This window comes from Saccopteryx bilineata, chromosome 2 (genome assembly GCF_036850765.1).
Source record: "Saccopteryx bilineata isolate mSacBil1 chromosome 2, mSacBil1_pri_phased_curated, whole genome shotgun sequence".
In the NCBI taxonomy this organism is placed as follows: Eukaryota; Metazoa; Chordata; class Mammalia; order Chiroptera; family Emballonuridae; genus Saccopteryx; species Saccopteryx bilineata.
The window spans coordinates 245,855,370-245,880,534 of record NC_089491.1 but is presented as its reverse complement, the minus strand read 5'-3'; the positions used below and the strand labels follow the sequence as shown (position 1 = coordinate 245,880,534).

General features: G+C 47.2%; 1 protein-coding gene across 1 annotated transcript in view; it reads left to right on the top strand.

Moving 5' to 3' along the window:
• UBASH3B (ubiquitin associated and SH3 domain containing B) overlaps window positions 1-25,165 on the top strand; it is a 138,856-nt gene that overhangs the window by 89,449 nt on the left and 24,242 nt on the right. The window contains exons 2-5 of the mRNA XM_066259807.1: window positions 17,633-17,686; window positions 18,471-18,657; window positions 19,991-20,189; window positions 23,640-23,809. Coding sequence (XP_066115904.1) covers window positions 17,633-17,686; window positions 18,471-18,657; window positions 19,991-20,189; window positions 23,640-23,809 — 610 coding nt within the window. The remainder of the gene's footprint in view (window positions 1-17,632; window positions 17,687-18,470; window positions 18,658-19,990; window positions 20,190-23,639; window positions 23,810-25,165) is intronic.

Below are 25,165 nucleotides of genomic sequence, written 5' to 3'. Positions count from 1 at the left end.
GCAGTGGCATACACTCCAGCCTTCTGCAGTGGATTGGGAGCCTGGGCTCTTCCGGGATAATCTTGGCTAATTGGCTTAGAATTCCATTGTAAATCGTGGGGCTCCACATCACAGCCACCATGGCTGTCCCTTCTCTTAACCCAGTGTGAGAAGCCTCCAGATGAACAGTGAAAGCCATGGAGGTTTGAAACCAAAAGGAGTCAGTTGTCCAAAGGAAAGCCTCCATTAACAAAATTCGATGTTCCTTTGGGCTGAAAGTATATCAACCTAAAGTGTAAGAAAATGGGGAAATGAATTCATTATTACTTAATAAACACAAGGTATTTGAAATGTTTTATACTAAAACATGGGATCTTTTGAAGCAAAGCATTCTCCACCTGTACAAAGCTGGTTGGACTGTCTTTTCAAACCTAATATTCTTCTTGGCTTACCTTGTCTCCTATATACCTGGCCCCAGAGCTGTTCACCTGTTCCTATCCCTAGGAACCTCTAAGGTACCAAGTACTGCCTAAGAACAGTTGCCTTCTTTGAGTTGTAACTGTTGTGGAGGAGATAAGACATGAAATGACAAGAGAACTGGCCCATGTAGCAAGAGCATGTTCTACTGGACAAGAGAAGCTAAGTGTTAAGAATGCCAGGGTTGCCTGACCAGGCGGTGGCACAGTGGATAGAGCGTAGGACTGGGATGAAGAGGACCCAGGTTTGAGACCCCAAGGTCACCAGCTTGAGCACAGGCTCATCTGGTTTGAGCAAAGCTCACCAGCTTGGACCCAAGGTCGCTGGCTCAAGCAAGGGGTTACACAGTCTGCTGTAGCCCCCTGCTCAAGGCACATATGAGAAAGCAATCAATGAACAACTGAAGTGCCACAACAAAAAACTGATGATTGATGCTTCTCATCTCTCTCCGTTCCTGTCTGCCCGTCCCTATCTATCCCTCTCTCTGACTCTCTCTCTGTCTCTGTAAAAAAAAAAAAAAAAAAAAAAAAAATTAAAAAAAAAGAATGCCAGGGTTACTGGGGCTGTAGTCATAGATAGGGTGACTTCAAAGTAGCAGATGTAGGTTGAAATGGAAGAAGAAAAGACATGGTTGGGACAGAGGCCCATGTGTCACAGGAATAATGTTTCTCACCTCGGGAAGGTCCAATCTGATAATCGTGAAACAGTAGCTTCCTAGGCAAATGGGGCATATAACAGTATCAAATATTAGAAGGCAGAGGTAGTCTTGATTTCATAGGCAGTAAGGAGCCTTTTTAGTCTCTCAAGCACAGGGGTATAAGAGTGGTATTTTAGCAGAAATTTTTCCTTGGAGATGTGCATGATGGATTGAAGTGATAATCCCAAGGCAGGAAGAGCAGTTGGAGAAGTTGGTTCAGAAGACAAAATATTTTCAAGGATTATGGCAGTGGATTCAAACGCAACATAAGAGCAAGGTCAATAACACACACACATCCAACTCTAAATAGTTTCCAAATTACTTTCTGTTGTATTCTACCATTTGGTTCATATAAACAGGTCCTTGGGGATATACTATTATTACTTCCACTTACAGCTGAAAAGACCAAGACTCAAAGGGGCTAACTGACTCACCCCCGCCTGGCCTTCTGACTGGGCTGTGGGCTATATCCTGGGTTTTCTCTTTCCCAGTCCTCTGTTCCTTCCAATGCATGACCTACCTCTTCTCTTGTTTTTCCTATCCCTCTTAGCCCCCAGTCTAGGGAATATTGTACTATTGGGTGCTCAAAATCTTCTTAGAGAATGAAAACTAGCTGAAGACAGTTTCTTGGAAGAAATCTGCTGTGCAATTTTTAATTCTTAGCATAACTATACCATCACTATCATATATTCTCTACCTTATCTAACCTGCCTATATGTGAATCCAATAAATGCTTTCAATAAATTAAGTGCCAATCATGCGCCAAGTAAGTACTTCACTGCGTAATTAAGATCTAGAAATGAACAAGGTCAAGCCAAGTCTTCGTTCTTGGGGAGCTTCCATTCTCGGGTGTCACTGTCCAAGTGAATGTCTCTGTGATGATGGGAATGTTCAGATCTGCATAGCCAACATTTTTCGTTTTAGTTAGTGTGTGGCTATTGGTTCCAGTTCCATGGGATGGTTTCATAGGCAATAGCGAGGGGGATTCCAAATGTTGAATCCCATTGCTAAGAAAGGCAAACTGCAGGGGGAAAAAGTCTTTTCCTGGGAATGCTGGGGACTGCCTTCCTAGCCTAACACTGCCACTCCAGAGGTTGAGATGAGCCTGATAGCGCCTTCTCTCTTCTCCCCAAAGAATCTGTCTTCCTCATAAGCTAAAAATGGCATCCTATTGTCCTGGAGAATTCTTCTCTTGGGGTCTTCACTACTGAACACCAAATGGTAATTGAAGGAACTTGACCTGTGTTGTATCCGGGAGGGTAGATGAAGGGGTAAGGCAGAGCGTGAGTGGTTTGCAGAGAGAGAGAGATGTGGTTCCTTGTCCAAGCTGGAATGAACGGGGCCGAGTGAGGCTTGAGCTGCTGCTGGTCGAGAGGGCTGCAGTTTGAATGACTGCTTTCCATTGCAGCGGTATTGTGAGTATGACTCCTGCTTTGGTCTGTGACATCATGCCCACTGAGGATTCTCCATGAGCCTCTCCCTCCCTCCCTTGCAGGGCGTACTTTACAATCAACCCAAACCTAGTACTATGCCTGGTACCTTTTAAAAAAATTGTTATCCCTCATTGCCTTCTAAGATTAAAGAAACAGCCCAACTTCCTCCCCCTGGTGTGTGGAAGAAGAGAAGCCACAGCGCACTCACGAGAAGGGACCTTTAAGACCAGTGTAAGTCCCCTTTGGTTGGTTTTTCACAGTCCCTCGAAGTTAAGGGACTTGCCCAGGGTCACAAGATGACAAGTTGGACTAGACCCCTGGCTGCACCACTGGCTCGGCCCTTCTCCCAGGACTGCACAGCAGTCACGGGGGTGGGGGGAAGAGGACCTCAGTCAGAAGGGCGGAGTAGGTACGTACCAAGGATTTGTAAGCCCTGGGTACTAACTAGGTCGAGCCCTGCACCAACTCATCGTGACCTTAAAGGAGTCGTTTTCTTCTCTAAGCCTCGGTTCCCCGATCTGTAAAATGGAGAAGTCAGGCCACATGATTTCTTCCCCGTCACGGTCCAGTGGGGACTATCTTTGCATGGGTTTCAATGAAGTGCATTTAATGAAGGAAATACCTGCTGTCCCCTCAAGCTGCACATCACTGCGAATCTAGCTGAATGCCTAAGCACAAGGAGCCCTTTTCCTCTGTTTCTCAGTTTCATCACAAACACTCAGATAACCCAGGTAGCAATGACCTTCTGACTTGTTGCCTTCTGTGTAAAAGGCCCGAGCATTTTATGCTTTATTTTTTAAGGAAATTGAGGATCAGGTTTTGGTTCGAGGAAGGCAACGAAGGCCAGAGAGCGTGGCCACTCAGAGCGATGGTCTGGCACCGAAGGGCTTTGCCCGGCCTGGTTCAGAAAAGCTTCCAATGTCAATGAAAGTCATTCCGCATAGCAGGACAGGCCCTCTGCTCTTGGGGGATGCCAAAGTGGTCTCAGGGCTCAGCTGTGATCTCTCCCTCCCACCCACAGAGGGAGGCCTTATCGGTAGCGGAGGGGGAAGCAGGCAGGGAGGAAGTGACTCATTTAGGATCCTCCTCTGAGCTGGGGACAGAGTCAGCTTAGCCTTTGTCAATTGGCTCAAGGTCCTACAGTTCTAAGACTAGATTTATATTTAGAAGAAAAAAAATAAATAAAGAAAACAGACCAAAAGCTCTTTTGAAAAATATCATGGCTAAAGATAGACCTCGTCTAAACGACAGGTAATTAATTGTAGTCTGCTTTGGTTTTCTTCCTCACCGGTTAATTTGTCTGTTTCCTGGGGTTTGGAGCATATCACAGGACTCATTTGTGCCCAAACATTGCAGTACCCCTACCTGTTACCACCACAAAGGGTGCCGAGCACAGGACACAGGTGTTTCTTGGCAACTCCTGAGCTGGTTAAGGAGAGGGTCAGTTCATTAGGGTGGAAAGACTCCAGCTGCACACTTAGGCATAAGCATTACCACGTGTAGGCCTGAGCGTGCTCAAGGCCAGCTGCACTCAAGGGTGACATTTGAATGTGGCGATAAGAATAAATGCAGGGGTAAATGTCTTACCCGCCTTTGGCCTTGGACCCATGCGGACCTAGAGCTGAGTCAGGCCCTCTGGGCACTTTCTTCCCTTCCTGCCTCCTCCCCACTGCACCCTGTTTATTTTGGGTGTCAGTTCCTAGATCTCAGGGAATGAGGCATGTGTAGTTCTTTGCAGACTCCCCTCCATTCAGATCATGGGGGCAGGGAGGGGGGTGTTTTAGCTGTTCTCAGAGGCTGTAGTGCCCCAGTGTGGAGGCCTGCGGTAGGGCCTGGGACTCCCAGTGTGGAGGAGGCCGAAGAAGGAAAGAACCCCCGGGGCCGGAGGTCAGTTGCCCTGCCAATATCACACTGCGGGACCCAAGGGACGCTGAGAGGTTGCCTCTTGGGGCTGTTCCCTCTGAAGGGGGCCCCAAGGCCTCTCAGCAGGTTAGCACTGTCTTGGAGCTCAAGAAGTGGCACTAGACCAGAAGGAAATTAGGCCGCACAGTCTAAGCAGAAAAGGCAGAGGCATCGCTTTGTCACGTGCTGAGAGGAACACAGGTTGGGGACTTAGGAAACCTGGTTTCCCATGCTCACCGGGCCACTGACCCTGTGGCTCTCAGTTCCTTGTGTGTGGCATGAGAGGACTGGAGTGATCTTGATCTTAAAGTCGTGAAGTTGTGAGCATCTTAAATGTCATACTTTAAGATGTATGCTGTTAGCAGACACACACACGCACATGGGCACACTGTCACACTCAGCAGTGCCTGATCAGGCATTGGGCGTTAGTTGACATCTGGCAAACCTCGATAGTCCAGGCTGTGACATAGCAGACAGACAGGCTGTATGCTTCTATCCATAACATGAAATTAATCATTGCTTTCCGGCCCCTGTTTCCTTCCGTCTTAAGGCTGAGGGAGGAGGTCTCCCGAGGTGTAAGGGCTCTAAGCTCTCTGAAGTCCAGTGGAAAGAAAAGACCTTACTAAAACAAACAAACAAAAAAACCCACTCCTCTGAATGAGGCTTCCTCAGGGTCCCCAGGCCGGCAAGGGTGGCAGTGTGTTTACTGCTTCCCAAAGTCTGAGCCCCTGAGCTCTGGGAGCTGAGGCACCGGCAAGGAGATGACGTGGAAGGGGACGATGGTCAGGGACACTGGAGTCGGGCCAGCAGACAAATGGTGGCCTGGAGAGCTTGGGTCTTCTCTCCTTTCCCAGTGTGTTTGGTAAAGTCCCATTTATAATATAGAAAGTGCCCCACGAAAGAGGAAGCAGTAAGTCATTTCAGGAAACGGAGCCTGACCACTGGGCAGCTTAGCAGTGTGGAGCAGGCAGGGCAGAATTTCCTGGGATTTCAGCTGCAGAATCAACTTCTGAAGAATCAGCCAAGGACTGTTTTACCGAAGGATTTCATCCAGGAAAATTCCAAAGCAGGCTTAGCCTTGGAGTCGGGAAGAGTGGGGGCGGGCAGTCAGTGGTGGGGGAGGGGAAGACCGACCAGTGCCAGGCTCTGCGCTAGCCGCGTCTCTATGTTATTTCACGTGATGTAACAGAGTGGTGTAATATCAGCCTCAGTTAACTGGAGCAGGGACTGAGCTCAGAGAGGTGAGGTCATTACCCGGAGACTTGCAGCTTTTGAGGGGTAGCCATAGTTTCCAAACCCACTCTGTCTGACTCCAAGCCTACGTCCTGGCCACTCCATTCTACACCCTCCCTTGTGCACCAAGCTATGCCTCTTAGCCATGAATAGCCCAAATCAGATTTAACTGGTGGCGGAATGGAAGGCAGTAGTCCCCAACCCACCAAATTGGTTTAAAGATTAAAATAAGACAGTACTTATAAATCGCACAGCATATAATGGTACTCCATTAATGTTAGGTTCCTTCTCCTTCCAACATCTGTTTGTTGAAGTGGTCACATAATGATTTCCCATAAGGACAAGGGCCATGTTTTCTTTCTTTTTTTTTTTTTTTTTGCATTTTTCTGAAGCTGAAGCTGGAAACAGGGAGAGACAGTCAGACAGACTCCCGCATGCGCCCGACCGGGATCCACCCGGCACGCCCACCAGGGGGCGACGCTCTGCCCACCAGGGGGTGATGCTCTGCCCATCCTGGGCGTAGCCATGTTGCGACAAGAGCCACTCTAGTGCCTGAGGCAGAGACCACAGAGCCATCCCCAGCGCCCGGGCCATCTTTGCTCCAATGGAGCCTTGGCTATGGGAGGGGAAGAGAGAGACAGAGAAGAAGGCGCGGCGGAGGGTTGGAGAAGCAAATGGGCGCTTCTCCTGTGTGCCCTGGCCGGGAATCGAACCCGGGTCCTCCGCATGCTAGGCTGACGCTCTACCGCTGAGCCAACCGGCCAGGGCCATGTTTTCTATCTTTATACTCACAATCCTGAATCCAGGGTCTGCCAACAGAGTTTGACACAATATATGCTTGTTTAAAGGACTAGTAATGAGCAAACAAATGAACTGTCAACTGAAGTCGTGTTGTAACAAGTCCCTGTGGATGAAAACCATCACTGCACCTAACCCACCATGATCCAAGTACCCGACCACAGCCAGGACTGACATCCCTCCGCTCAGGAGGACATGTGGCCAGTGGCTGAGCACACGCTTTACTGCCACATCTTCTACTTCGCAGCTGTGGGACCTTGGCCAAGTTCTGTAGTCTCTCTCAGCCTCGCTTTCCTCACGAGTTCGGCGAGGGAAATAATGGTGCCTCCCTGTGAGGGCTGAGTAAAGACTGAATGAGATCATTTAAAATGTTTACAGTACAGCCTGACCAGGCGGTGGCGCAGTGGATAGAGCCTCTGACTGGCATGCAGAGGACCCAGGTTCGAGACCCCCGAGGTTGCCAGCTTGAGCGCGGGCTCATTTGGTTTGAGCAAAGCTCACCAGCTTGGACTCAAGGTCGCTGGCTCGAGCAAGGGGTTACTCTGTCTGCTGAAGGCCCACGGTCAAGGCACATATGAGAAAGCAATCAATGAACAACTAAGGTGTTACAACGAAAAACTGATGATTGATGCTTCTCATCTCTCTCCGTTCCTGTCTGTCCCTATTTATCCCTCTCTGTGACTCTCTCTGTTAAAAAAAAAAATGTTTACAGTATAGTGCATGCCTCCTCGTAAACACTCAATAGATGTAAACTAATCAATCACTTATGTGAAAGGCGACAGAATGGTGACAGTTGGCTCTGTTTGGTGCATACATTCCTCTGACCCACAAAGGCTGCGAGTCAGAGCCTCTCAACAGAGCTTTGGGCTGAAACCATTTTTAGGACTGAAAATCATGAGTGCTTAAGAATTTTCAGCTGATTTTAGTGGTTTAGTGAGGAAACAGAATCTTCTGGACTGACAACGAGTCAGAGACGGATGCCTTGAGTAGGAAACCGAACCGAGCTACTAACTAGAGCACTAATCACATTCTGGTCTCACGTGTCTCTTGGGGGAGGAAAGGTGTATGAAAACATGCAGAAATGGGACCATCCCAGAGAGGGAATGGTCATATAAACCACGGGCATATTTATTGAGCACCTACGTTAAGCCATGTACTGTGCCAAATGTTAGGGTAATACTCTCAGTCTCATTGAATCTGATTTTGGGGTCACTGTGTCTCCAGTTTGCTGTGTGTCTTTGGACAAAAATAGAGGCAGCCTTTGATCTTGTTTCTGAAGGAATAAATAGTGCATTGTGTACTGTTGAAATTTGGAAACTTTATCTTATTTCCTGAAGAGGTAATTCAGAGGACGAGAGTGGCATTACTCTGCAGAGTGGGGAATAAAGACCCCACAGGGGTCTTTAACACAAGTGACTTAGGCTCTTAGTAGAGGAAATGGGGAACCCGTGCTAGGCTCCCCCAGTGCTTGGTGACTATGGACAGCCAGCTGTAGGCTGTCCTTTCTCTCCTTGGATACCTTCAGTAGTGGAAACTTTGGCCCTCCACTGCTCACAGCCTCAGTGACTCCCAGCTTCCTTCCTGATAGAAACTAAACTCCCCTGCCTGCTACCCTCCCCCATAATGTGGCTTGGGTCCCCCTCTCCTGTGAAAGCTGTCCAACAGACTTCTGCTACATAGTTACCCATCCCTGACTATTTCTTGTGTTATTGCCTTATCTGGACACCTCTTCTCTCTCCCCAAGATCTGTTGAAATACTGCTATTAACATGAAACGGACTGACATTTATTCTAGGAACACTGCAAAGATAGTTAGATAATATGCATAGGCATATGTGCAGATACTAATTTCCAGCACCTAGTGGAGGCCAGATCTCAGAACAGTTCTTACCTAGTATGAGCTCTCAGATACATTATCTGACATTGACATTAATCGTCATTCCACCCTACAAGGTGTAGATATTGCTATCTCCGTTTAAGAAACTTGAGAAGTGAATCTTAGGAGAATGAATTTATTCACAGTCCCATCATTAGTAAACACGGGCTCCTTTTACACTGCAAACACGCTTCTTGTGCCACCATGCAAAATCTCATTGATCTTGGAGGAAGAAGAAGAAGTATTGTTTGGATCCTAAGGAGATGTAGAACAGAAGCCAAGAGAAATACGTTTTACTGTGGCGCCACCCGTGGTCTAATGGCCAGTTTCCCAATTACAAACTGCTGCCTCCCTCCGGCTGATATGGGAGCGCCAGCGCCCTTCTAGGGAGAACAAAACAAGGCCTCCCGATATGGGCGGCTGGGCCCTGCCACGTAAAAACACCTAAGCAGCATTTTCCCTGCTAACCACCCCGCCCAGAGGCAAGCCACCTAATAGGTCCTTTATAGAGCCTGGTTGATAGGACAGAAAAGGGGGTGTCGCTGCCACTTGGAGTTCTTCCAACTGCAAGGTAAGCCCCCAAATAGTTCAATAATGCCTCTCCTGCTGTGATTAGTTTTACTTAACAAACAAACAAAACTGCAGCATCTTCCTCCCACTGGCCAGCCTTGGTGGCGGCGCCAGCCCCCTCCCCCCGCAGGCTGGCTCTTCCATTCATTGATTGTTAGATGCACAGGCCACAGCAACTTGAAAGCCTAGGCCATTAGGCCCACTAACTTAAAGGGTTTGCCGCCGGCAGACTGATTTGGAAATTGGGTCTTATGATCAATACATCTTTCTCCATTAGGTTCATTTCCTGTGAAGGAAGTGGGTAGGGCCATTATGGTTCATGATTATTGACAGGCCTCTCCACGGCCTTCCTTCAGCTCCCGAGGGAGGAGGCCCGAAGGGGCCGAGACGGCAGAGATGAATTTGTTAAGCTGAACTGTCCAGGCCTTTTGCAAGTTTATCTCACTGGCCTTTGAGACAAAAAAAAAAAAAAAAAGTAGCTGGAATTCCTTGTGTGAAAGTGACAGAATAAATTATTTTGATAAATAAGGAAAGAATGACCAACTCTGCCAGGTTATGGAAAAGGTAGCTTGAGTTTGGGCACGAGTGGAAAGAGGTTGGACACATAGGAGAACTTTCTGAGCCCAAGGACCTTGGACCTTTAAGTAATGAAGAGATAGTGTTGACTCCCCTCTTCGTAAGGTCTGTAAAAACAAGAAAGAGTCCTCTGGTACAACTCTGAAGGAAGTACTATCTTGTCCGGCCAGAACGAGGAATACACAGGATGGTGTCAAATTCCTTGGCAGCCACGGAAGTACAGTGTCTGTTGTAGTTGTTTAATCACCTAGTGGTTGCTTCTGAGGATCTCACACCACTTTATTAATGTGACATCTTTTTTTCTCACCTCCTGTGTATGCATTCCATCACCTCCTCTTTGAAGATGAAAAGGTTAAAGCGCACAATGGGGAGATGACTTCCCACAGGGAAAGGGCACCTGAGAACCAGTGCGCCTGTTCCAGCTCCTGCACGGGCCCCGCTGGGCAACAGTGTTTAGCCAGTCTTTGAATTGACTTAAGCCAGGAAGGCTTAGCTACAATCTCACCTCTGCCCCTCCTTTGCTTGTGTGGATCTTAGCTGCTCCTCAAATGCTCCCCCATATTTGTTTGGTCTCCGACCATCATTTAAAAGTGGGAGCAAAATTGTACAGATGATATTGGCCCCTGGTAGATGAGAGGGTAACCATATCAGAAGCTGAAGTCTCGATGAATGGACAGTGGTGCAGGAAAGGAAATGACGCACGTGAAACCAGGGGACCAAGCTGGTAGTTCTGAAAGCATCTCGTGTCCCTAGCCAGGGGAGTGCCTAGACTCATGTCTGCTCTTTATTTTCTGTCCATCCCCTCCATCTTCAGACCCCTACCGCTCCCGATGGGGAGCTCTGCACATGGAGGACGCTGTCTTCTGCCAAGAAGCCCGATTCCAACTTGAAGGGCATCCCAGGAGTCTGGGCAGATCTCCATGATTACACCCAGGGAGAGGTTTAGGGGCCACTTCTTCCTGGGTTTCCAGAGAGGAGGGAGCCTGGAAGTCATTCGCTGAGATGCTTCCCAGGGTTCAGTGAAATGCTCTGAGCTCTGGGCTTCCACTACTCAATATACTCCTCTCACTGATTCAAACTTTAGCCACAGTGTCAGAACCAGCCCCTGGCACTGGCTGGGTGGCTCACTGGATAAAGTGTCATCCTGGTGCACTGAGATCGCTGGTTCAATCCCCATTCAGGGCACATACAAGAAGCAATCAATGAGTGCACAGCTAAAATAAAAAAGGAACAACTAAGTGGAACAGCGAGTTGATGCCTCTCTCTCCCTTCCTCTCTTTCTCTCTCAAATCAATGGGAAAAAAATAAGAAAATAAAGGAAAAAAGCCAGCACTAGGATTGGGCAACCACAGAGATGGCTGGACAGCTGACTCATCAGGGCAAAGCCCCCCGGGTCCAGAGAGGTTTCTAGAAATACCAGCTTCACTGTTTGTCATTAGGGTTTTTTAAGTCTGCTAACTGCCTGGTCCCTGGAGGGTCTCCAATCATTACTGACTTCCTCATTGTATTTCTCCCACTAGATAAAACAAATAGATGCAAAGTCCCCTGCTTGCCCCTGTTCTCAGGGTAGCTGTCAGCCGCGGGCAGCCTGTTAACTGCCTCATGTTATCCTATGAAGGTCAGCACTGGGCAGGTGATTCTTCGTAGAACACAATAAGAGCCTCTGATATTTTTACCTAAAACCACATTACAAAATAGTGTCTGTTATTTCAATACGCCCTGAAAGGATCCCTCGATTTTCCTTGGTACCAGTGGCCTTTACGTGGCCAACCAGGAAAAATAGCAGTTAGGATCTGCCTAACTTTGCCTATTCCCCAGACCAGGGCAGATCCAGGGAAAAGAATGAAATACCTGAATAACTGGGTCATCCTTTAATTGAGTTCACAGTATTAGATGTGGAAAATCTAACAATTAATATCCTAGAGATTAAGAACGTTTTTAAAAAATCCTATAGTTAGCATTAAATGCTTCTGAAACAGATTGTCCTAGCTACATGAAGGAAATATAATATTTAATTTTGGTTGCATAGGGAACTTCATCCACTTGGGGGGTTATGTATTTGCTCCTTTGTCTTCTCTTTTCCTGCACAAATAAGACCTTGGTCCCAGAGAACCAGTGCACAGAGCGAATGAGATCTCGGGACCACGTGGTATGTCTGCCAGACAATCCAAAGCCAAGGACAGAACAACTTCAAATGATTGGAAAACTCAACAAATTTGTTTTCTACTTAATTGAATCAAAGTCTTATTATTTTAAGGGAGCATATTTCCATTCCTATCAGTATATCTGTTCCCTATTGTTGTTTACTTCATGTTTCAGATGTTAGAGTTTTGTCTAGTTCAATAAAATAGGGAATGAATGCAGGTGAGATGTATCATGATCCCTGGAGAATCCGGGGGTCTGGGTTAACCTGTCCACATGAGCCAGGGATGGCTTGAGAACTTACCGACCTTAATACTGAGTGGCTGGGGATCTGAAGGGATTTCTTAAACAGAAAGTAGGAGCTCAAGAAGTAGGCTAAGAGAAATGTCTGGATTACAAACAGAAAGAGACAAAGAGTCACAGTCAAGCTAACAGAAGACATCAGGAACATAGGACCCCAGAACTAGACCAGTTGTCTGTTAATAATACGTGGTCCAGCCGTTAGCCCAGAAACCCAGGCTCTCCATTCTCACTCAGGGGTGTCCCTGTCACCCACACAGGCATTCAGGATATAGTTCTCATCAGTCTCCAAGATTCACTCATTCAATGATCCAAACATCCTTCCCAACATTGCATCCTTATTATACTTCAACCACTCGATGCCCCCCTTCTGATATCCATCCCTCACATGCAAATCTGATCATGCCTCTTTGACTTATCTTTCTTTCTTTTTTTTTTCTTTACAGAGACCGAGAGAGAGTCAGAGAGAGGGATAGATAGGGACAGACAGACAGGAACAGAGAGAGATGAGAAGCATCAATCATCAGTTTTTCGTTGCGACACCTTAGTTGTTCATTGATTGCTTTCTCATATGTGCCTTGACCGTGGGCCTTCAGCAGACCAAGTAACCCCTTGCTCAAGCCAGTGACATTGGGTCCAAGCTGGTGAGCTTTGCTTAAGCCAGGTGAGCCCGCGCTCAAGCTGGCGACCTCGGGGTCTCGAACCTGGGTCCTCCGCATCCCAGTTCGATGCTCTATCCGCGGCGCCACTGTCTGCTCAGGCTGACTTATCTTTCTTTACTGTTCCCTACTACATAAGGTAATCAGGCCCAAGCTCCGCTGCCTAGCTTTTCAGCTTTGTCTTTACAGTCTCCCAGCTTTACCACCTTAGCTCCTGCATCACCAAACCCTGACTTCCCTGCTCACGCAATGTGGCCTCTCGCCTTCGCACACTGGCCCTTGCCATGCTGTCCATTTCAAGTGCTCTTCTCTCTTCCCCTCTCCCTCTAGCCGGCTCTTACTCTGCTTTTAAGATCTAGATCGAGCATCATTTCTTCTAGGACAGGAGTCCCAAACTTTCTCAGCTCACAGCCTCTTTACCATCTCAGTCATTTTTTTACATAGAGCCTATAGGCCAAAACAAACACCTAATAGTTTATTTAGTAGTGAGAGCCAAAGAACTTAATAAGTATTTATCTCCTAACAACTTAAGGGCCATGTGAAAAAATAATACACATAATTGAAAGAAAAATAATATTTTTATTTCATTCTTAAATATCCACAGCTGCTTAACTAATAGGACGTGTGTTCCATTATCTGTTGGACACTGTGCAGCTGCTCAAACCTTCAAACGAGTTTGCCCACTGCCACCTCATTTCCTGTTCCAAATTTGTTTCCACTGGGCGCTTGGCATATTATTACAGCAGTTTCCAAACCCCAGTTTCCAAATCAAGAGGACTGTAGTACAAGCTAGTATTGAAACTGTGACTACCTTGAGCTCACAGCTAATGGGACGTCCAACAGATGATCGGTGTTGCTATGTTGCCCTCAAAAATGTAAAGTATCCCGTGGCACTCCTTTGACTTTGCCATGGAATCCTGACCTGGAGTAGCTCTGCATACAGTCTGAGGACCTCAGCCCCAGAAACTCCCCCTTACCGAGCTAGTACCCCTATTCTGCAGCGCACTCTGCACGGTTCTGTTGTGTCCATTACCATAGTGCATTGTAAGAAGCTGCTTGTGTGTCTGTTTCTTCCTTTAGGACTATGAATTCTACAAGGGTGGGAAAAGTAGGCTAATAATAATAATAATAATAGTTAACACAATAATAAATAATACAAGAATAAACTGTGTTTCATGTCCTGTAAACCTACTTTTGCCCATACCTATATAAGGGCAAATACCAGCAATAATATGGTGCCTGGCACAGCACTGATGTTCAGCTGAGAGGAGCTCAAAGAGGGTCAGAACCGCACTGGACCCCAGTGAACCTGGTGTCTGCAGAGGAAATCTGCTTGGATGGCAGTTAAACAGGAAATTCCAGTCAAGTTCAAAACCTGTGGTTCTGAGAAGTGAGAACCTACTGGACCCGGAAATGGGACCAGCCTGAAGCTACTCAGTCAGAGATAATTGCCTCTGAAGGGGCACCAGCCAGAGTCCACGTTCAGATCAGGAAGCTAGAGCCCATACAACCTCGACGTTTATCTGGTTTCCTACTTAAAGTTTCTTGTGAGGAGATGGAGAAAGAGAGATTGGAAGGAAGGAAATGAGGGAAGGGCAGAGGCGAAAAGGAGGAAGGGAAGAAGGAAAGAGTGGGGGAGTTAGGAAGAAAGGAAAGAAGGAAGAGAGGGAGAGAGTGAGGAAGAAATGCCACTTTGTCTCATGAAAAATGGAAGTGGAATTTTCCTTTCCAAACCTGTTTTAAAGTCATGAAGGCATCTCTACCCTGGTGGTTGGGTCAAGTCATGGGCCAGACCAACGTGGAACCCAAAATTTAACAGAGCTGAGGGTAACCAGTGGGAGGAACCCCCCCTCCTGGCTAGAAGAAGCTACTGGTTCTTTCCAATTTGGCTGATTTCCTCACAGCTGCTGGCCTGGTTTTTTGATGAGCAATTACTTTTCCCTGTTTTGTGCTGTTTTTCCTCCTCATTAGCAGGGCATGAGAATTTGCATCATTTCTCTTTGTTACATTCTGCTGAGAATAAACCCTAAACACAATTGATTGAGTTAGGTAGGACCAGAATTAGAAATCAAGTCTATGTTCTCAACGTGAGAGAACACGCAGGTCATGTGTGTCTCTGATTCTAACTACAGGGGGCCCTTCTCAATAATTCGTTGCTGTAATTCAGTGGCTGGATTACTCACCTTTGGTTTTATTTATTTATTTTTCTTTTTTTCCAGTTGAGAGGAAGGGAGATAGACTCCCACATGTGCCCCGACTGGGATCCACCCAACAACCCCCATCCGGGACCGATGCCCTGCCCATCTCAGGCCATCATCGCAACCAAGCTATTTATAGCGCCTAAGGCAGAGGCTCCAGGGAGCCATCCTCAGTGCCCAAGATCGATGTGCTTGAACCAGTCAAGCCATGGCTGCAGGAGGAAAAGAGAGAGAGAGAGAGAGAGAGAGAGAGAGAGAGAGAAGGGGGAAGGGAAGGGATAGAGAAGCAGATGGTCGCTTCTCCTGTGCGCCTGAACCAGGAATCAGACCCAGTATATCCACACGCTGGACCAACATTCTACCACTGAGCAAAACAGCCAGGTCTCAACCTCTGGTTTTAAAGGGCTACTTCTTTTATCTATTCAGTTTCCAGCTCTCTCTGCTAATTTCTGTTGTTTGTGTCCATGAGTTTTTTCTTCTTTGCTCATGTCTGACCTATAACTTTCTATTTTGTGATGTCTTTGTCATGCTTTATAATCAAAATAATGCTAGCCTCATAAAATGAGCTTCACTCCTCTTGAATTTTTTGGAATAGTTTGAGAAGAATACATGTTACTGGCATAAAATTGAAGACCTTGCAGACTTGCCTATTTCCGAAAGAAGAATTTGGATTTCCATAAACTTTATCATAGCCTTGTCACCCAAACTTTTCCTTATCTTCCTCAACTGTAGTTTTGACACCTCTCCAAAACTTGTCTTTTGAGTTACCAAACACATGACTTAATTAGACCTTTCATTTCCAGAGGCTATCCCTCATATTTAAAGATAAATAAATTTCAGTAGGCGACACATTTCACTGGGAGAAGGGTAGAGAAAAACAGACATTGGACCCTTTGTATAAATAATACATTATACCACAAAAGATTTTCCCCCTCTTGATTGTTTTAAAAACAATAGGTCTTTTTTGATTAATTTAATCCCGCAGAAATCTGAACTTTTAAATGACTATGATTTCCATTCTTCTGTGGGTACATAGCTAATGGAGCCCCCCAAAAAGGCAAGATGTGTGATCTCCAATTCCCTAGTAAGCAGTGAAGGAAACAGGGCAACACAAGCCCCTTATCCAAGTGTGGAAACAGGGGAGGCAGGAATATCTGTTTTCCAGTCTATTCCACAGTAGCTTCTGTCCCGAGAAATTCTGTTCTGAGGGGTTCAGAGCGCCTGTATTGCTTCATCATAACTTCATCTTACTGTCAGTAGGCTTGCCCTCTATAGTGCCGTTCTACGGAGCTGTGCCGATTTCTTTACCTGAACACTTGGTATTTGCGCTCAGAGTTTCATTAGGGAAAAGAAGGCATTTAACTGACCTTGGGGCTGAGGAGCAGAGCCACAGAGTCTGGCTCCCACTCAGCCATCCTCAGCCGGGCTGCTTGGAAGATGTTACTTTACTTCCTTCCCCTGACTTCCTGTGTAAAGTGAAGAACTTGGATCATAGAGGGTCCCGGGGGTCCCTCCGATCTGACCCTCTGATTCTCACAGCATCAGCGGTTCTCGTTGCTCCAGAGGAAGGAGGAGTTGGGTTCTGCAGCCGATTAGGAAAAGGAGACTTTGAAAGAGGGTTGATTTAACAAGAATTCCCTCTCCTCTTTTCTCTCTCCCAAGGAGCCCGAGTCAGTGCAGTCTAAAGGGCTGAGGATGATCGTACAGGGGTCACCTCCCGTGTGGCAGGCACTGTTCAAGCACTTAACTGTAGAGCAGGTGCAATACGTGTCGTTCCCCACCACAGCCCCACCTAACCCCACCCATTCTTCAGGTCTCACGTCAGGTGTCACTTCTTCAGCCTAAGTTAGGTCTCCCGGTCCTGTGTTATGGTTCCCTACACTTTTCCTTCATTTCCTTGACCACAGAAGCAATTGAATAATTATCTGTACAGTTAATGTTTTCTCGCCTGCTTGGCTGAACACTCCATGAGGGCAGGGACCACATAAGTCTTGTTTCTCACTGTATCCCTACAGCCTAGCCCAGTGCTGAGAAAATAAGGGCAATTCAGTAAGTACTTCTGGAATAAACATAAGCACGAGTTCATGAATAGATGAATAGCAGAGCTGGATACACACTCAGACCTCTCGGGCTCTTGGAGACCAGTCTGAAATTGCAGAGCAGTCTACTCTGTGCTTGCAGACAAGGGTCTCGCTCTGTCACCATCCTTGTTTCTCCAGTGGTGGGAGTGACAGCAGCACTGCTCTGGCCGCTTGACCCCAAGGATGTCCGTAAAATAGTTGGAGATCATCCATCCAGCCTGAGGCTGTTGGTGGTGGTTGGAGGTGGGTGAGTGGAGGCATCGAATTGAACCAAACCAAATGTCCCTGGGGGCATTTAGGTCCACTTCCTAACACGCTTTGCCAAGGGGCTGCACATAAGCAAACAACAACATTCTGTAAGGGGCCTGGGTGGGTAAGAGCGAATGGATGAAAATGAAGGAGGAGAAGCCAAAACACGGCAACCTTTAGGGAAGCAGGAATAAAACTCTAATGTGGAACCGGCTGAAAATAGCCTGCATGGGCTGTCAGGCAGCATGCAGAGCCAGTGCTAATCACAGGAAAATTAATTACAAGGGCTGTGTCCATATGCCTTGCTGTGGCCCTTGGGGGAAAGTCTCACGGCAGCTGTCTGTCCTTTGCCACAGAGGAGGCTTTGCTGTCGCTTACGTCACACTCAGCGCTCGCCACTGCAGCGAGAAAAGCTGAAAGAGGCTAAAGATTCTAACAATAGACATTTGATTTCTTTTTCCAGAGAGAAAGCCTTGGCATCCACGGGAGGAAGAAGTGTTCAGGCAGCATGTGACTGGTTGGTATAAAATAAACAAATTGAGAAAATAGCATATAATTAACTCTAAGTATATGTGGATGAGCAGGGATGTGCAGCCTCTCCTTAATGAAGCCAGGGGGAGGGAATGTTCATCAGAGAGATGGGGGAGAGATGAGTCCAGAAACCATGCAACTAGACCATTTATCAACCCCTTGCCTCCTCCGCCCTGGCCCCAGAGTGTGCTTCCCCTTAACAAAGGTTAAAGTGCCAAATATTTCCAAGAGAGCATCGCTATCACATATCTGCCTTCCCTCTAGTCACTTGAAGGTATACAGTTTAAGTGCATGGATGCTGGGAAAATCAATGGGGAAATGAAACCTACTTACCTATGAGGCTATCAGTACCCAGAGCACGACCTACAAGAGGACCCTCCCGAAGCTTCCCTTGTCCTTTGGGGGCACATGGATTTCATCAAAGACTGAACTGAAGGGACAGGCCAAGCTGAAACTGTCCATGTGGATTAGGAAAGGATTTTGGGTTTATCTGAGAATGCGTCATGAAGGGCGACTTTAAGGTTGTTTTTGTTTTTTTAGGGAATTGTGGGCTGCAGTTGCAATGGGACAGGCAGAAAAGAAGTTATTGTGTCTAGAGCTGGTTATGAAGTGTGCGCTTCGAGGGGTCGATCTGTAAAGCACAAACACGAAAACCCCTCCCTTTGCAGGGCCTGGAGGGTGGAGCATATGAAGGGCAGGCCTGTCTCTTTGAGTTCTTTCCCTTCCATTACTCCCAAGCAAGGCCCACCCAGCTCTCTTCTCCCCTGCAGGTTATTCTCCCACGTGAATGACCCCTTCCTGGATGACCCCCTGCCCCGGGAGTACGTGCTCTACCTCCGCCCCGCGGGCCCCTTAGCACAGAAGCTCTCAGACTTCTGGCAACAGTCGAAGCAGATCTGCGGGAAGAACAAAGCCCACAACATCTTCCCCCACATCACCCTCTGCCAGTTCTTTATGGTGAGTGACGGTCCCCCACCCCCAGCCTTCTGAGGCCTGGAGTCAGAGTCAGAAGACTGTCAGGGATCTGGCAAAAACAGTCATGGGTTCCTAGCCTTGGATGGGCCTTCCAAAGAATGCGTGAGGCCCATGGCTACTTACCCCAGCTCCTCTTTTAATATTTGCTTTGGGCCAGGAGCACCTCAGGTTTGGTGTGGCACCGTGCTGACCACGTGCTCCTCAGGACCCTAGGGACAAGGCAGGTCTGGCACCCACAGCGGGAATGGCTTCCCTAACACCATTTCACCCTTGTCTGTTGTCTGCCTTTCCGTTCCTGCAACAAGGAAAGAACAGAAATGAGAGAGCTGGGAACATGAAATGTATAGTCTATAGACAGAAAAACTATTTCCGCCACGTGGCCACCGACACAGGTTTTTGTCTCGGGAGATTTTTCTAGAGATGGCAAAGATACCTTTCACCTCGCCTAGTTACCTAGTCCATAATCTCAGCGATCACAAATCTTATTTAATAACTAAATTAAATCACTCTCACTCTAATAAATATGTGAATCTACTTTAATTCTCTGTGGAGATGTGGAAGAATTGATTTATACAGGTATATTCAAGACAAGACAGATTGGTAACACTTTAAGACAATTTTTTGTTTAGTCTCTCTCTCTCTCTCTTGCTCTTTCTCACTCTTTCCCCCTCCCCTCTTCCTCCGTCTCCCTCTTTAGATAAAAATATGTTTCTAATACTTGCTCTTACCATTCACTCTGAAAATTAAAATGATTGTCATTTCCTCTTAGTCATCCCAGGTTCTTTCTCAAAACCTCCACGCTGTAGAGATGCTCATCCGTTCCCCCAGTACTCTGCAGGGGCGGGGGTGATGTCACAGCGCCCTGGGCTCCATCCTTCCCAACAGTCACAGCAGTGGAAGCAGAGTCAACTGTCGATCATCTAAGAGGAACAAGAAAAGCACAGATAATGCAGAACAGTAGACAACACATAAGACTTTGCTGTAGGATACTGCGTTTCCTCCTAGCACATCCCTCCATTCTTTTCTTTCTGCTGGAGCAGACCTCCTGTGTTCTGGCTGGGTTCAGAGGGACATGTCAGAGCAGGGAGGGAGGGGAGATGTCGTCCATGGCCCCCGTTTAACTTACCAGTTTGATAGTCCATTTCCAGACAACTGGGAGTTTTCTGCTCTTCTCCCTCCTCGCAGACAGAAGTGATGGTTTAGTAACTGCATCATCAGCCTCCAGCTCTGGGCTGAAGATGCCAAATGATAACTAGCAGCAGACATTTATCTCTCCCCTTGTCTCTGAACGAAACCTACTACTTTCCCCTTCCAGTGTGAGGACAGCAAGGTGGACGCCCTGGGGGAAGCCCTGCAGACCACTGCCAGTCGCTGGAAATGTAAGTTCCCAGACCCCCTGCCTCTGGAGCTCTATACCTCCTCCAACTTCATCGGCCTCTTTGTGAGTGAAGACAGCGCCGAGGTCCTCAAGAAGTTCACCACTGACTTTGCTGCGGAGGCCAGATCTAAAGCCGGTGAGCCAGCACAGCTGCCAGGCCAGCCCTGGGTCCTGTCAATCAAAAAGTTGGGAAGAGAGGAAATAGGACCTTATTGTGGAAGACTGGGATAGAGTCAGGAGGTGGAGGCTCCTCCAGGAATGGGCAGAACATGACAAAGAACACATCTACTTTCTGTGCCCCCCCCCAATACCTCTTTGCTCCCTTTCAAAAATTTGAACTACCATTTGCTAATTTTCCTGAGATAATGTCCAGTGCCTACTCCCTAACACCCAAGTTAAAGGCTCACAAATGACTGTACCCCATTGAACTAGAAAGATTCCTTTGTAGGACCACTTCAGAATTAAGGAAACTTTTCTTCTTCCTCCAGACTCCTTCCCATGTAGGCACTGGGCCGGGTCTCACAGTCCACCCCTTGAGGATTTGGGGCTTTGCTCAAGGGCCAGCATAGCACAGAGAGTAGGGCAGAACCATTTAGTGTCAAAGAATAATAATGTCCCTTGAGCCAATGCCCTCCGTCTCATTGAACCCCATTACACAAACCTCTAAGACTCAAACTTCATTCAAAAAATGTCATCCCTTCAAGGCATCTTCTGCTTTTTTTTTTTTTTTTTTAATGACAGCTCTTAGTTTAAGTAACTGAGATTTTCCATTAAAGAAACTAGCTAAAGGGATGCTCAGGATGTGTGCTGACCGAGAGGCGAGGGGCATAGAGAGAAAAAGAGGGGCAGGTGTGTAAAGTGGCTCCTGTCACGAAGCTCGAGGGGAGTCCTCCCCGCGTGGAACAAACAGTGGGTGACGGCTGTTTCTGTCGGCTTCCTTAAGAGCAAACTCACAATCAGCAGGTGCCTCTCGGGTACCTGCTGTGTGCTTCTCCGTGATAAATGCAACAGGGAGTGAGAGTGGCTTCTCCTGGCCAGCGTCCTGCTGGGAAAACTGATTCAGGCCCCGTGTGCTCACAGAGCTCTGAGAAGAGAGAGGCCGCCATGGGATGGAGGGCTTCCACCTTCACGGAAGAAAAACACTCACACTGGACCATGTTGATCCTTAGGGCGGGGGAAAGGGCTGTGCGGGGGGGGGGGGGGGGGGGGGCGGCCGCATGAGCACAGGCAGGAAGGAGCAGGCTGTGTACAGAGGACAGTGTGGAGGCCACCTTGACCAGAGTGGAGGGTGTGAGCTGCACAACTCAGTCCGATTGATAAGCCCAAAGCTGAAGGAGAGCTGAGCTTGCCCGGGGACCAGAGACAGGGACAGGCCTGGGCAAAACCACATGTTTGGCCCCTCGGTCTCCTGACCTTTGGCCTATACCTCACCTCCCTTTGTTCTTGGCTGTTATTTTCATCCCCAACTAGGGACTCTTTGCTCTGCGCTCTTCTTTACTAGAAAAGCCCCAAATAAGGCTCGGGACTCGAGGAAGAGTGTGATGAGGACCCCGCATCGCTGAGCGGGGCACAGTGAGGTCACTCTGCTCAGTGAGGACAGCTCCGCTACTTCAGGAGTGGGGCTTCCTTGTTCCCCCTTGCCAGGCACCCCTTCCTTCGCCGGGTCTGATGTCTGCTTTCTGACTCTGGTGGTGTCTGTCATTGCACAGGAGCTTAATATCTCAGAGAAACGGCAATAATAGAAAGGCAAACCATTTCCTCTTTCTATCCCTCTATCTCAGGGAAATGGCCCCTTTTTCATCCCACAGCTGCTATTGTCACAACCACCAAAACTCCCACAAAGACCTAAGCTAATGTAGCCACAGACCCCAGATCCTTCACCGGTGAGTAAAGTGGGTCTCAGCCAGGACTGTGGCTGGTTCTCAGGGCTCTCACTGAGAAATAGGCAGTCAGACTCATGCTTGCTTTCATGTATGAATGGGGATAACCTGTTCGTTCCTCTCCAAGAATGAGGCCACTCTCTAAGAACTCATGGGGCTGGTTTCTCTGCACCTGCGCAGCCCCCTGGTGGTGATGTGGAGAACTGGGTAGCTCTGCCCTGCGTCTCTGGCCCAGCTCCTGCAACCTGAAAGCAGGCCATCATGTCTTTGCCCTCAAACTATGCTTTGGCATTCTAAAATTTTTGGCACAGCCAGACTCCTTCAGCAAGTAGATTTAATGTTATCCTCCATCTTAGGTCCTTTAAGGGGATTCGTACATATGCATGTATTCATTTAACAGGTACTAAAAAGCAGTGGTCCCCAACCTTTTTTGGGCCACGGACCGGTTTAATGTCAGAAAATATTTTCACAGACCGGCCTTTAGGGTGGGATGAATAAATGTATCACGTGACCAAGACAAGCGTCAAGAGTGAGTCTTAGATGTAACAGAGGAATCTGGTCATTTTTAAAAAATAAAACATCGTTCAGACTTAAATATAAATAAAACAGAAATAATGTAAGTTATTTATTCTTTCTCTGCGGACCGGTACCAAATGGCCCACGGACCAGTACCAGTCCACGGCCCCGGGGTTGGGGACCACTGCTATAAAGCATGAACAAGACACAAAGCTCCTGCCTTCCGCGTTTTACACCAGAGAAAGGTGGTGCAGCACAGCAGGAGATGCACTCAGAACCCAACAATCCAACCCCTAGTTCCATCTCTGTGTGATTTGACCAAGCCTCTTAATTTCTCAAGTTCCAGAAATTCTCTCTAATTGCACCTCTTTCAGTGCCCAGCTTGGGCAATGGCTGACTTTTACCCTTTAGGGGGACATACAAAAGAGAAATAAAATTCACCCCCCTGAAGGTAGGTAGGTTGGTTTTGTTTTATCCTTCAGGATGTCTTAGAGCAATAATCTGCCTACTTTAAACCAGTGGCTTCCAACCAGGGCAGTGTTTGCCCTCCAGGGAACATATGGCAATATCTTTAAATCATTTTTGGTTGTCACAACTTGGGGAGTATTACTGGCACCCAGTGGGTAGGGGCCACGGATGCAGCTAAAGGCCCTACAATGCACAGGACAAAGAAAAAGAAAAAGGAACTATTTGATCCAAACACTGTTAAGGAATTCTGTTTTAAACTTTGTAAATATTCTCTCTCTTTTTTCCTTCAGTCCTCCATCAGAGCCAGCCAGAAGCTAAGAAACTTTATTTCAAAACCAAGCCAATATGGCTTTGAGAATCACATGATTACAAAATTTGTTCTTTATTTCTACATAAATTAGCGCATCCCTTTAGGCCTCAGTTTCCCCATCTGAGGGTGGGGCTGGTGATAATCAGAGTTGTGGTGAGGAGGAGCCAACCAAAACCATGACCTCTCAGCCGGTCCATAGATGCTTTGCTCTTTACCTCTCCAATTGTGGGTTGACACAGGCTGTGTTACTCACCCACCCCCCTTTATTCAGCTGTTGTGAAGAAGAGAAACAGATGTTGTCTGACAGCAGGACTCCCTCCTTAGTTCGTTGGGAGTCTATATTCTTCCTTAGGTCTCCACCATTGTTACGATCACCACCTTCTAAGAACTGCCTGTTTCCTTCCTTTTCCAGATGTACATGTGGAACCTCACAAGAAGCAGCTGCATGTGACCCTGGCTTACCACTTCCCATCCAGCCACCTACCCACCCTAGAGAAACTAGCCCAGAACATTGATGTCAAACTAGGGTGCGATTGGGTGGCTACCATATTCTCTCGGGACATCCGATTTGCCAACCATGAGGTAATAATGTCTCACTGTGGCTCCTGACGCAGTGCAAAGGTGTAGTGTGAACCAGGGGCCCTTTTCAGCAGGGAGACAGGCACCACAGGGAGGCAATGAAGGAAGCACCAGACCAGGAGTCAGATGGCCCATGGTTTTGTCCAGAATTCTGCTCAACTCACTAGGAAGCTTCGAGTTGGCATCCTTCCCATCTGGGCGCCAAGTGGCTCATCTGTGTGATGTCCCATTGTTCTGTCTGCCCAGCCAGGCTTATTGGAATGCTACTGAAATGAAATGAAAGTATATAAAAAAGTATGTTGGAAAATTTTTAAATAGTATATCCACTTTTATGGTGTTAATTGATAGCAGACATCATCCTGTTCTTAGGTGAGGAGAAGAACACATGAATACAAAAAAAAAAATCTGTGAACACACAATCAACAGATATTTGCTGACTACAACATGCAAGTTACCATGGAACATACTAGAATTTTTAAATGTGCTGCCATCTTCAAGGAGCTCTGAGTCAAGCAGGGGAGACAACAGACACACGTGAAATGAAAGCACAGACTACACACTGTAGTTCGTATGTGTCACATAGGCAGCATGAGTGGGAACTTTGAATCTTGGTGCAGGAAAGATCGGCCCGATCCCAGCATCGTTGTTTTGGGGGAATCAACACTGCATTACAGGACAAGCAGGTGCCATCTCTGAAGAGTGATATTGTCCTTTTTATTCTTGAAGGAGACGCTGAGACACAGAGATTGGGTGGCTGGTTCAGTAATTTAGGCCCAGAGCTGAAACCAGAATTAGGGATTTTTCTTTTTAATTTATTGATTGATTTTAGAGAAAGGGGAAGAGAGAGAGAGAGAGAGAGAGACATCTGATTTGTTGCTTCCCTCATTCATGCATTCACTGGTTGATTCTTGTATGTGCCCTGACTAGGGATTGAACTCACAACCTTGGCTTATCAGGATGACGCTGTAACCAACTAAGCTACCCAGCCAGGGAAGAATTCAGGGATTCTGACCAATCAAGATAGACAATTCATCCAAAAAAGATCACATAGTTTGGTGAAAAATTTGTCATCCAAGGTACATTTATTAAACAACATTTACAGGTGTTTCCTAGTTTTTCAACAGCAGAAGAACTGACTTTTTAAAGTGTAGATAGTCTTTTGACATCTCTTTTAGCTATTTCTTTTCATATGAAAACTAGTTAGAACCTCAAGGTCTAGACCAGGTAACCTCATCATCAGTTTGGAAGTGCTGGGAAGAGCCGACCCAGGAACCCAAGGTCTGGACCTGGGCATAGTGACTGGGTGTCAGGAACCTGCTGCTTTCACTCTGCTGATAGGAATGCCGTGTCCTCTTTCTG